Source organism: Diplotaxodon limnothrissa, linkage group LG7, assembly GCF_057381915.1.
Source record: "Diplotaxodon limnothrissa isolate DT_005_m linkage group LG7, D_limnothrissa_male_GT1.1, whole genome shotgun sequence".
NCBI classification, from domain to species: domain Eukaryota; kingdom Metazoa; phylum Chordata; class Actinopteri; order Cichliformes; family Cichlidae; genus Diplotaxodon; species Diplotaxodon limnothrissa.
In genome coordinates this window covers 69,062,802-69,075,692 of record NC_140602.1, presented here as the reverse complement: position 1 = coordinate 69,075,692, position 12,891 = coordinate 69,062,802, and the positions used below count along the sequence as shown (strand labels likewise).

Here is a 12,891-nt window from a genome sequence, read left to right as displayed (position 1 = left end):
GTGTTCAGGACAGCCGTGAGAAGAGCTGGCGACGTTTAAGTCTGACTTGACACCGCCACAGGAGGTTGGAGCGACTTGTTTCATACGCTGTGACGCAGATGTTTGAAGGATCTTTGAGGTGTTTGTGAGGTTCTGCCAGAAAAAGGTGGTTTGAGTGTTTTAACACAAAGAACAAAATGTTTCCAAGACTGCAAAGCGTCCAGACTTCCACTCATTTATCTTTGAAACAGTTGAAATTCAGAGACGTGCAGAACAAACAAAGCTAAATCTTCCAGCTGTTTGGGTTGATCACACACAGCACAGAGCGAAGGATGAGCCTTCGAGGCAGCACTCTTTCATTCAACTCCCTGAATTTGGTATTGATTAATGTTTGTTTAACAAAAGTTAAAATCAACACGTTGTGTTTCCTCTTCAGGATGATTCTAATCAGTCTTGTTGTTCCTCCAGTTGTGTCACCACACTGCGCAGTTTATCCAGCAGCACTGCACAGGAGAAAATATCAAGACTGTAATAATGAACAGAAACAGTAAACACATGTACTCAGTCACAGAGTAACTGAACTCACCTCCAGCTGATGGCCTCTGGAAGCCGTCGTAGGCCCGGCACTCGTTGATCAGCTGTCCCAGTTCTGCAGGACAGTCATCAGGAAGCGGCTCTTGATACTTCTCTTCATACACCTTCTGATAAATTTTTTCATCTGAAAAACCTACGAGACATTTGAAGACACGTCAGGAGGAGAAGTCGATGGAGAGGACTCCAAATCTTAGTTTAAATCTGCAGTGAGTGTAGTTTAGACACAAACCTTCAAAAGGATTCTTACAGGTTACAATTTCCCACAGGATGATTCCAAAACTGAAACAAGTTCAAAAGGAAATTTGATCATTTGACAAACCACAGCAGGTCTGAAATCAGTAAAGTGTTCTGAGGTCAGCCAGGAGCTGTTTTCACACAAACCCCCAACCAGAGGAGTCTCGCTCCGATGGCACATGTAAGTCACTTCTACATCAGCTTCACTTTCAGACCCACAAGCTAAGTCCATCTTTTAGAAAGTTTATGAATGAGGGCCTTTGAGCACACCTCTGTGGACCCACAGCCGTGGGGTCTCACCTGTACATCTCCCACTCTTTGCAGTAGCTGAAGCTGGCGTCGTGGAACTTCTCGGGACAGTGGTAGCACAGCGACCTCACGGCTCTGTCCTCCGTCTGCCTTTTCAGAGACGTCTCTGTTTTCGACAGCCTGAAACCTCCCAGCTGGAAACGACAACCAAACCGTCACATGAAGCAAATATGTTCAGCTGCAAGGAATCCCAGCATGCATTGCCTTCAGTACCTTGACGGTGTAGTCTTTAGTCACCAGGAACTTGCTGCTGTTGATGGACCCGTGAACCCTCCATTTTTCCTCTGTGTTGTGCAGTCTAAGATACGACAGGTAAAGTCATCATCACCAACATGACTCTATGAACGACACGGTCACTGTGAAGCTGCCCAACTCTAAAGAAGATGCAATGATTTGCAGACCTCAAACTTTACTCACAGAACTCAGAAAACATATCGAAGGTTTCAGCTGAGAAACTTTACAATGCAAAGAAAAAGTATTGGCTCCTTTTGAACTTGAGGGCAGGAACATATCTCCTAAAAGTCGGGCCGTGTTTCCCGCTGTGTAGAGTTCCTCTTCTTTTAACAACAGCCTGTAACTTTGTGTGAACTGAGGCTGCCGTACTTCTGGGAGAGGAACACTCCCGGGTCTCCTTCGTTCTGTTTGGTTTCACGATGCTCCAGATGTTCTCAGCTGGTAGGCCGCGTCGCCACCTGCACTCTTCTACTGAGAAGCCGTGCTGTTGGAACGGATGCAGTCTGTGGTTCAGCATCATCCTGCAGAAACATAAAGGCCTTCCCTGGACGGAGCATATGTTGCTCTAAAGCCTGTATATACCTTTCAGCATTGATGGAGCCTCTCCAGATGTGCCAGCTGCCAGTTTCGTTGATACGATCCCCAACCCATCAGAGACTTTGAACGAAGCACTGATAACGAGCGGGATGGTCCCTCGCCTCTTCATTAACCCGATTAGGTGCAAAATGTTCCTCCATCTTTTCCTCGTAGCACCACTTACTGTTCCAGCCTCCAACTTTTTCTGTGTGCTGTTGTAGAAAAATAACTCTGACCCTGATGAGATCTGCAGATCGTTGCCTTCTGTCTTCATTTACATTTTACACAGGGTCCCAACTTGTTTGGAGTTTAGGTTAGAATCTGTAATAAAGCAGACACACTGACCGATAGAGTCCTCGTACTGCATCCAAACACATGTGAGCTTTCCTGATCCAGGTCAGAGTGAGGTCAGAGTCCAGAACCTGGCGAAGACTTCCTTTCTCACAGTACTCCATGATGATGAAGAACTGAGGCTTGGGTCCTATAAGTAGACACAAGGACAAGTTATTACAGGTTTGTCACTGAGTGTATTTATCTGTGATGTTTTCACGTATTTATATGTGGGGATAGCGTGTAACAGACACTCTGGTCCACCGTGAGGATCCCCCCCTGACGTGGACACGCATGCTTCAGTTGATACTGATAGCAACACCGCAGGAGAAATGCCAGCACAGGCATCCAGTATCTGTAGTTTCAGGTGCTGCACATCTCGTATCTTCACACCATAGACAATTGCCTTCAGATGACCCTAAAGATAAAAGTCTAAGGGGGTGAGATCGGGAGACCTTGGGGGCCATTCAACTGGCCCACGACGACCAATCCACTTTCCAGGAAACTGTTCATCTAGGAATGCTCGGACCTGCACCCATAATGTGGTGGTGCACCATCTTGCTGGAAGAACTCAGGGAACGTGCCAGCTTCAGTGCATGAAGAGGGAAACACATCATCATGTAGCAATTTCAAATATCCAGTGGCCTTGAGGTTTCCAATAAGTTGGATGTGTCACATGGCTACAGGGGGATCACACTCCTCAGCCTCCCTGGGAAAGTCTATGCCAGGGTGCTGGAAAGGAGAGTTTGTCCGTTAGTCGAACCTCGGATACAGGAGGAACAATGCGATTTTCGTCCTGGTCGCGGAACACTGGACCAGCTCTTTATCCTCTCGAGGATACTTGAGGGTGCATGGGAGTTTGCCCAACCAGTCTACATGTGTTTTATGGATTTGGAGAAGGCATTCGACCGTGTCCCTCGGGGTGTCCTGTGGGAGGTGTTGCGGGAGTATGGGGTGTCTGGCCCATTGCTACGGGCCATTCGTTCCCTATACAACCTTTGCAAGAGCTTGGCGCAGCCAAGTGGCGGAGGGCTTTCGCTTTGGTGGCCTCAGAATCTCATCTCTGATTTTTGCAGATGATGTGGTTCTGTTGGCTTCATCGGGTGAGGGCCTCCAGCTCGCACTGGAACGGTTCGCAGTCAAGTGTGAAGCAGCGGGAATGAGGATCAGCACCTCCAAATCTGAGGCCATGGTTCTCAGCCGGAAAAGGGTGGAGTGCCCACTCCAGGTCGGGGATGAGTTCCTGCCCCAAGTGGAGGAGTTCAAGTATCTCGGGGTCTTGTTCGCGAGTGATGGGAGAAGGGAGCCGGAGATCGACAGACGGATTGGTGCAGTGATGCAGACGCTGCACCGGTCCGTCGTGGTGAAGAGGGAGCTGAGTGTAAAAGCGAAGCTCTCAATTTACCGGTCGATCTACGTCCCTACCCTCACCTATGGCCACGAGCTGTGGGTAGTGACCGAAAGAACGAGATCGCGGATACAAGCAGCAGAAATGAGCTTCCTCCGAAGGGTGGCTGGCCTCTCCCTTAGAGATAGGGTGAGAAGTTCGGCCATCCGGGAGGGGCTCAGAGTAGAGCAGCTGCTGCTCCACATCGAAAGGAGCCAGCTGAGGTGGTTCGGGCATCTGACAAGGATGCCTCCTGGGCGCCTCCTGGGGTTGGTGTTCCGGGCATGTCCCACCGGGAGGAGGCCCCGGGGCAGACCCAGGACACGCTGGAGAGATTATATCTCTCGGCTGGCCTGGGAACGCCTTGGTGTTCCCCCGGATAAGCTGGAGGAGGTGGCTGGGGAGAGGGAGGTCTGGGCCTCTTTGCTTAGGCTGCTGCCCCCGCGACCCGGCCTCGGATAAAGCGGATGAAGATGGATGGATGGGTGTCACATGGCCCTCTTCCTATTGAAAAAACAAAAGTTGTATCCAAGATGGCCGACTTCTAAATGGCCACCATGGTCACCACCCATCTTGAGGAGTTTGCCCCCTCACATATACTAATGTGCCACAAACAGGACTTTAATATCACCAACCATTCCCATGTTATTACCGTGTATCCATATAAATGGCCCACCCTGTGGTTCAAGCCAAGAAATCACTGGTGACCAAGCAAGCTATGAAGTCCGTTCCTTCTGTGCCAGGTACGACTAAGCTGATGAAATGTGTTAGTATTGTCTGTCCGTTCCTGTTTTCACTTTAGGGTTAGCCCCTGCTGTGGATTTCTGTTTTCATCTGTCCTTCTTTCTTTTTTTGAACCCTTCTTATCTACGTGTAAAGTCTTGGCTGACGCTCTCGTTTTCATGCACTGCAGTTAATTTTTCAGGTTTGGCTCAAATACAAGTGCTCGTTCCAAAAAATATGCACCTCTGTGTTCACACGCTCACCGTTCTCATCCTGGATGCAGATTCCAAACATTCGCAGGATGTTGGGCGACTCAAACTGCTTCATGGTGTCGACTTCCTTGTTGAAAATAGACTTCACGTCTCTGGATGTGGAGAAAATGTTTGATGGCAGTGAATGCAGCAGGACACAGAGAGCACTGGGAGCCCGAGCTGGAACAGCATATAAGTGAATGTGTGTGTTATTTTCTAATGGGAAGGACTATTTTCCTGTGTTTCTTCCCAGTATGGGGCTGAACTGTGGCACTGACCGTGCACTGGTGTTCATGGGGTCGAGGTATCTCTTGATGGCCACTGGGAATCCCTGATATTCTCCTTTGTAGAGCTCGCAGCTCGCTGTTGTCTTGAAGGGCTTTTTGGGATGTTGATACTTCAGTTCATCTGGTTTAATCTGTCGCACAGCCACGCTGCTGAAACTGGGCTTATTCACTGTGAACAAAAAAGATAAAGACTCCAATGATAAATCCCACTTTCTCAACATAAGATGTGTGTTTTGTCAGTAAGTCACCATTCACAGACTTGTTTATGACACAACTCTGCGCAGGGCCGCTCAGCGATGTCGTACTCACACATCTGCACCACTTTGTCCAGCTGTCTCAGTATGGTGTTGGTTTTCTCCTGCTGCTCTTTCATGTAGTCCATCAGCACTGAAGAACAGAGAGAAACACAAACTCTGAGTCTGGTCCAAACGCTCTAACAGGATTTATTCTAAGTGTGGAAACACTGAGAGGAACAGAATCCGCTTTGGTGAACCAGGATCAAAACACTAAAGAGCTCTGCTTGAACGTCTCTAAAGACAAATTCAGTTTCTCCTCACATTTGGTCATCTCCGTGTCGTCCTCCTTCCCGTCCATTTCGTCTTCTGTCTCTCTCTGTCTAAACACCTCGTACAGCATCTTGCTCTGTTCTGATTGCAGAGCTAGACACAGGGCCTGGTAAGCATCGTTGAGCCGCTCGCTCACCGTATCAAACTCTTCTCCGTGGCTGCCCGATTTCAGGATGCGCTCCACCAAGTTGGCTGCCGTGTATTTTTCAATTAGCCTCTGTGTTGACTCCAGAGTTAGGATCAGCTCCTCGACGGCTTTCTTTACCTCTGGAGAGAACTCTGTGATGGACTTCACCACATCCTCGAGGGCTTTGACTCGGACCAAAATCCGCTGGCAGCGCTTTTTGTTGGCCTTCACATTTTCAGCCAGGGTGTAAATCCCTGAGAAGGTGGACCAGATGGGCTCTAAAGTGTCCATGATGAGCTGAAGAGACAGAGAGGACAGTTTATAACAGGAAATGCAACACATCGCTCCCTCACCTAGGAAGTGATCGCTTGAATGTTTGGTGAAGTTAAATTGTAAAAAGCAACGGCAGAATTCAGGGTAATGTTCATCAAGGAAAGAGAGTTTTTTTGTCCTGTTTCTCCCCCAACCGGTCGCAGCAGATGGCCCCGCCCCTCCCTCAGCCTGGTTCTGCTGGAGGTTTCTTCCTGTTAAAAGAGAGTTTTTCCTTCCTGCTGTTGCTAAATGGTCAAACAGCTGTGCAGATGTAAGAAAACCCCTCATCATTGAGACTAAAGATGAAAAATCTGTCTTCTGTTTAACTCTGTGTATGCATAGAAAATAAAAACCTTTTTAAACCTTTTTTTGTTCAGCACTAACAGCTTTTAATCAGTCAGTGTTTAACTGGTGATTCTCCACATTTAGTTTTAACTCTTGATGAACACTCGTGGCTCTCTTCTCATTCCCTGCGACACGGCTTCAGCTTCAGAGCCAGAGTTTCTCAACAGGAAGACAGTCTGCAAGCTAAACTACGAAACAGGATGTGAATGAAACACAATTACCAACACGCACAATACAAGGAAACACAAAGGGAGGAGGACATCAGCCTCAAAAAGACCCACCGAGAAATGATTTTTCTAATCAAAGTCCAAGTAGCTCAAAACCAGGGACCATGACAAGGTTCACATGATGTAGAAAGCAGTAGTTTATACCTCCATGCTCTGTTTATCGGTTCTTTCTTTATGTTTGCCCGGCCTCCCCGCGCACTGACAACGCTCCATCGGTTTTATTTTGGTAAGTGTTCAGTTTTACTTTCCCCGGTCTTGTTCCCTGATGTTCCCTTTCTCCCTAGTTTGCTTGTTTGTGTTAATAGCACGTTTCTCTGTAGCTACCCTGTTACCAGCGTTATCCCAGCCTTTGTTATGTGTCTGCCTCAGCTTCAGTGATTACCTCGCCTAGAATAAAAAGCCATTTTCAGTTGATGCCTGCTCGCCCATCAGTCTGCATTTGGGGTCCTCATCCACCATCTAACCTGACACCTTTCCTCTCAAAGGAAAAGTCTGAAATTAAAGTCTCAGCATCATAACCGCTCATGGGTGTATCCTCTGCAGCTACCTCTCAAACACAAAACCTCAGAAAACCTCCACAGGTGATCCACACACAAAAAAATCACCAAGCTCAGGAAATCAGGAAACTTTTTAGGTGAATTTTCAAACGAGTGTCTTAACTGAGTCATCAAATGAAAAAGACCAGCTGTGAGCAAAGAGGAGAAGCAGGAGAAAGACGGTTTACCTGTCAGGTAAAGTCTGCTCTTCTTCACACGGCAGTCTGCTGTTGGAGCAGACTCTTCAGCCTGCTGCTCTGCCTCTTTGCTTTCTGTTCCTGTCTGTCAGTTAAAGGCCACGCCCCCAACAGTCAGTTTTATCCAGGAAGCAGAAACTGTGCATAGCTGCACACACACTTCCTCAGTTTTCCATCATGGAAGTGTGTGCATGACACAGGAGGGACATTTTTGACTCGTTTATCAGACCTTCAGTGTGGCTGAATCCAAACAGCTCTGCCAAAACAGAAACCAGACAAAAGCTTCTTCCCCATCTGTCAGTGTGAACGAGTAGATTCACTCTCACTGAAACATTTCTGAACCAAATCTGAATCTGCAACGATGCAGGGGTGCTCTACACTTCCACGTGCATTCATACATACACGTGTAGAGTATCTATGTGTAGTATTTTGCAAGGAAACAGTATTTTACTTCTAAAAAAACTCCACTGCAAGTATAGACTGTATATAAAAGAAGTGAGGCAGATGCAGAAAGGCCTTAACCCTCAAAATGTCCTCCCGATTTCCATACACCTGTGGTCCTCAGGGGACAAAAATGTCCCCATCTGGTTTGATTGATACTTAATTAATATGAAGTGGATTTCCCCCCACTTTTAATTAAAACTTAATTCAAACATTTTTAAACATTTTTTTTATTCCATTTCAAATTTAAATCTGATAAAAACCTCATAAAAATGAATTTTTTCTTTGTTTTCGGGTAAACAATAAATGAAATCATCAGTTATCATGAGGATCGTTTCACAACCAGAGTTGGCTGCTTTAACAGATGGTCACAGACGGCTTTATGTCAAAGTTAATTTAGAAAGCTGTTTTTAAACTACTTCAAGTTTTTTACTGGCAGCACATAATCACACCTGTGGTCCTCAGGGCTCAAAAATGACCCCGTTTGCTTTGAAGCAACAAGTATAAAATATCATCCATCTCTGTGTTTCAAGGTTTTATTCAACTTTATTCCAACTCATTGCCTGACAGTTTTCTATATTTTGGCATGGTAGGAGGGCATGAGTCTGAGTGAAGGCAAACTTTCATGAGGACAAAGGCGTGTCCATATTTGACCCAAGTGCAGGAGGAAGCTCAGGTTTATTCCTCTGCACTGGTCCCATCATGGACAGCATTCTTTCTGCAGTTGCAGGCCAAGGGGCATATACAGTAAACAAGCTGTTACAGGTGATTGTTTTCTTTTGGAAACCTGCAATGTTAGGGACAACTCGTGTCCTGACTGCAGGACAGACGGTTTGCCATCGCACACGAGCATGTTCCATGTACAGCTGGACCTGCATCACATGCTGCCCATGTTTTTGTCTCAAAGTTCCCTGGTTTACTTGGATGTTCTGTTGGAGGGGACAGAGTCCTCTGAAGGGGACTTGGTGCTCATACAGTCACATCAGTACCAGGATCTTACATCACAGCAGGAGGAACACCCACTTGTGTTTCAAGTCAAGTCAACACCAACACACATCATACACCTCAAATGGGAGCACGTTTGTGTCATGAACGACGATCATCTATTGTGTCTTTATCAAGAAATTATGTCCTTTTTGTGCTTCTGTGATTAATCTTGTGTCAGCATGAAAACTTCTCTACCAGACTCAGGATGTCATAAACTGGCCGTAGCGACTCTACTGGATGCACGGCAGTAAGAATCAACACACCCACATATGCCTACAGCTGCATTCGGTCCATTTTTCTTCCTCTCTTGTTGTCCCTCCTTGTTCATCATTGAGTTGGCTGTAGAGCAGGTCATCTGCTAATTGGATGGTTGTTGGTTCAATCTCTGTGTGCTCTAGTCTGGAGTTCTTACCAAGGTGTCCTTGGGCAAGTTACTGAACCCCAACTTGGTCTCTGATGCATCCATTGGCACGTGAACATTAAAAAGCAGAATACATAAACATTTCATTATGTCAAAATATAAACGGATTGTATCTGAGCCACCATTATCACACTTGGAGAATGTCGTACTTCAAAAGCCAGTGGGCAGAGGTCATATCTCTTCAGTTTATACAGCTCTGTTAACGCATGATGGGGATTCTGCCACTGACAAGTTGGACGCATGGAGGGCTGACATCCAAGAGGAGATACACGAGGTGGACTGGGAAACTGCATGTTTGAAAGCCCAAAGGCAATCAATTAATACAAGGATGAAACTCCTCCAATATAAGTGGTTGATGAGAACTTACATAACCCCAGTCAAACTGAATCGCTGGTCGCCTGTCATCCCAGATAGCTGCAGTAAATGTTTAGACGAGAGGGGCACTCTGCTCCACTGTGTATGGAGCTGTCCAAAATTACAACAGTACTGGAAATTAATCACGCAAACTTTATCTAAGATTGTTGGAGTAAATATACCTGTTGAAGCAAAAATGTGTGTGTTGGGTATATATCCAAAGAACTGTGACTTTAGCACCAGACAGCTAAAGTTAATTGACTTTGGCCTCCTGCAAGCTAGGCGCTTAATATCTTTGTATTGGAAGAAAGTGGATGTACCCTCAAGTCATATGTGGGTGAAGGAGATGGCATCATGTATTGTATTGGAACGACTTACTTATATTGTCAGAGGAAAGGGAGCAGATTTTGAAGAAATATGGTTACCTTTAACTGAGTTTCTGAGACATTATGAAGGGAATTAATTTAGAGGGTGATACTTGGTGCTGAGTTTTGGGTTTCTTTGTGTGTGTGTGGTTTTTTTTTTTTTTTTTTTTTGCTGTTGTTTTCTTTGTTGACCGTTTCTTTGTTTTTGTTGTTTTTATTTTTCGTTCGCGTCCTGTTTGTTTTACCCATGCTGTGCATCGGTTTTGTTTTATTTTATTATTTATTTATTTTTATTATTATTATTATTATTGTTGTTCCTTTTAATTTATATTTGTTTATTTTGGGGACTATGTTCTTTAATATAAATCTCATGTTAACTGTACTATTATTCTTTGCTTGTTCTGTAATATAAAAGTCAATAAACTTAAAGATCAAAAATGAAAAAAAAAAAAAAAAAAAAAAAAAAAAGCAGAATACAAGCAGAATACACTGTGTATAATGCTTTCAGTACTCGAGTAGAAAAGCCACTGAAGGAGTATGGAACCTGGCACATGTGCTTGGACTGTGGTAGATCATCTTTCTCTGAGGCACATGAGAGAGTCATGCATCGTCTGTCACTGGGAAGGTTAGAAGACCAGATCAGTGTTTCTGTCACGGGGGTGGAACGGACTCAGGCGCAGACTGAGGTAGCACAGTTCAACGACACTTTTTTAATCACACTGGTGCGCTATATACACGTGAAGGGAGGGGGGAAACACCAGGGTCCCGGGGATCAATAGGCTGGGGAGACACACTTCTTCGCACTCGCTCTGCTCCTCGTCCAAACAGTCTCCACACAAGCAGCTCAGCTCACTCTCCTACTCACGGGGTCCAGGAGTCACAAAAGGGCTGATCCAGGTAAATGAGAGTTACTCAATATTCCAGCGACGAATAGCTCAGAGCCCCAGCCTTAAGAGCCAGAGAACTGCAATTCGCTCGAGATCAGCTGCAGGTGCGTGGGCCAAGGGCAGGAGCCCAATCAGAGCTCCGCCCAGGCAGACAGGTAGGAGAGAGAGAGCGAGAGAAAAACAACAAACACTTGTGGCCACACTGGGCTGGCCGGGGACCATGACAGTTTTCCTCACATTACTGCAAATATTCCTCTGTCTCAGCTGACTCCTCTTTCTTGCTTGATTCTTTGTCTTCATCATAATTGAAATGGATGATGTGTAGTCCTCTGACACATCTTCTATTTCAGTTTCACATTCTGAAAATTCAAGAAACTTCAAGAAGCCCAATCATGTTCTTTGATTTCTCCAGTGCCTTCAACACCATTCTTCCCTCGGTTCTGAAGGACAAGCTGGAGAACTCTGGAGTGGACCATCACCTCACTACCTGGATCCTGGACTACCTCACCGACCGACCACAGTATGTGAGGACTCAGGGCTGTGTGTCGGACAGGGTCGTCTGCAGTACGGGGGCCCCACAGGGAACGGTTCTGGCTCCGTTCCTCTTCACCATCTACACTGCAGACTTCTCCCACAATTCCACCCAGTGCTTCCTGCAGAAGTTCTCTGATGACTCTGCAATAGTCGGCCTCATCACTGATGGGGACGACAAGGAGTACAGAGGTCTGACCCAAGACTTTGTGGACTGGTGCCAGCAGAACTACCTCCAGATCAATGCCAGTAAAACCAAGGAGCTGGTGGTAGACTTCTGCAGGCACAAGCATTCTCCACTGCAACCACTGAACATCCAAGGTATGGACATTGAGGCTGTGGACAGCTACAGGTACCTTGGTGTTCATCTGAACAATAGACTGGACTGGACTCATAACTCAGACGCCCTCTACAGGAAAGGGCAGAGCAGGCTGTACCTGCTGCGGAGACTCAGGTCGTTTGGAGTGGAGGGCCCACTCCTGAAGACCTTCTATGACTCTGTGGTGGCTTCTGCTATCTTTTATGGCGTGGTCTGCTGGGGCGGCAGCATCTCTGCTGGGGACAGGAAGAGACTGAACAGGGTGATCCGAAGGGCCAGCTCTGTTCTAGGATGCCCTCTGGACCCAGTGGAGGTGGTGAGTGACAGGAGAACGGCGGCTAAGCTGTCATCCCTGATGGACAACGTCTCCCACCCCATGCAGCAGACTGTGACAGCACTGAGCAGCTCCTTCAGTGGGAGACTGCGGCACCCACGGTGTGGGACGGAGAGATTTCGCAGGTCTTTCCTCCCCACTGCTGTCAGACTCCATAATAAAGACTTTAACTGATCAAGCACACACATCCATACATATGCAATAATACTAAGTGCAATAATCCTTTCTGGCATCGTTGTATTTTTACTCAGTTGTATATAGCATTCGTATTCTATTTTTATCTTATTGTATATTTATTTTATTTTATTCTACTGTATATAGTATTTTATTTTATTCTATTCTGTACAGTTGTGTACTGTATTTATTCTTATTGTATTCTAATTTTTGCCTCATAACTTTTGCACTGTCCACTTCCTGCTGTGACAAAACAAATTTCCCACGTGTGGGACTAATAAAGGTTATCTTATCTTATCTTATCTTATCACTTTCTCTCCAAGATCCTCAGACTACCATGTCCTGGATGCCTGAGAACCTACTTGAACATAGTTCAGATTCTTCATCACTTTTCTTCACTTCATAGCCTTCTTCCACTTCTGCAGGTGGCTGATGTGCTTTTTCAGAGAAAGGGTAGCATGTGCTCTAAATATTGACAATATTTTCTATATCTTCTAACCCTGGATCTTCCTGAACATTGATTCTCCCTCCTCATTATACTAGAGGACAATATGTGCTTTGTCCTACTGGTCATTGCTTTGCACAACATGGTAAAAAAAAGTATGCTCATCAAAGTATGCAAATCTCCAGTGCAATGGAGGCTTGTGAGCTACTTTCTGTGTATGTATTATTGTAGAGTCGACCTTACAATACGAAGCACCTTGATGCGACTGTTATTGTGTTATATTATTCAACCTTTCAGGTTTGTCCTGGCAGGCTCAGGAAAGCCAGCAGGCTGCCCTGAGTATCCTCTACTTAACTCAAGTGACTCCTGGAGGCAGGCGAGGTTTGCATGAAATAAAAAGCTTTTTGTCTGTTGAGGTC

At 45.9% G+C, this 12,891-nt stretch overlaps 1 protein-coding gene across 1 annotated transcript; it reads right to left on the bottom strand.

Moving 5' to 3' along the window:
- Positions 1 to 426: 426 nt before the first annotated feature.
- Positions 427 to 5,888, bottom strand: LOC146629726 (mixed lineage kinase domain-like protein). Its single transcript, XM_085358827.1, has 10 exons — positions 5,462 to 5,888; positions 5,214 to 5,291; positions 4,896 to 5,073; positions 4,630 to 4,730; positions 2,272 to 2,407; positions 1,330 to 1,414; positions 1,108 to 1,250; positions 803 to 852; positions 566 to 706; positions 427 to 482 (listed from the first exon to the last, which is right to left on the bottom strand). Exons 1-10 carry the CDS (start codon positions 5,886 to 5,888, stop codon positions 427 to 429), a joined length of 1,395 nt encoding a protein of 464 aa, XP_085214953.1.
- Positions 5,889 to 12,891: the final 7,003 nt, after the last annotated feature.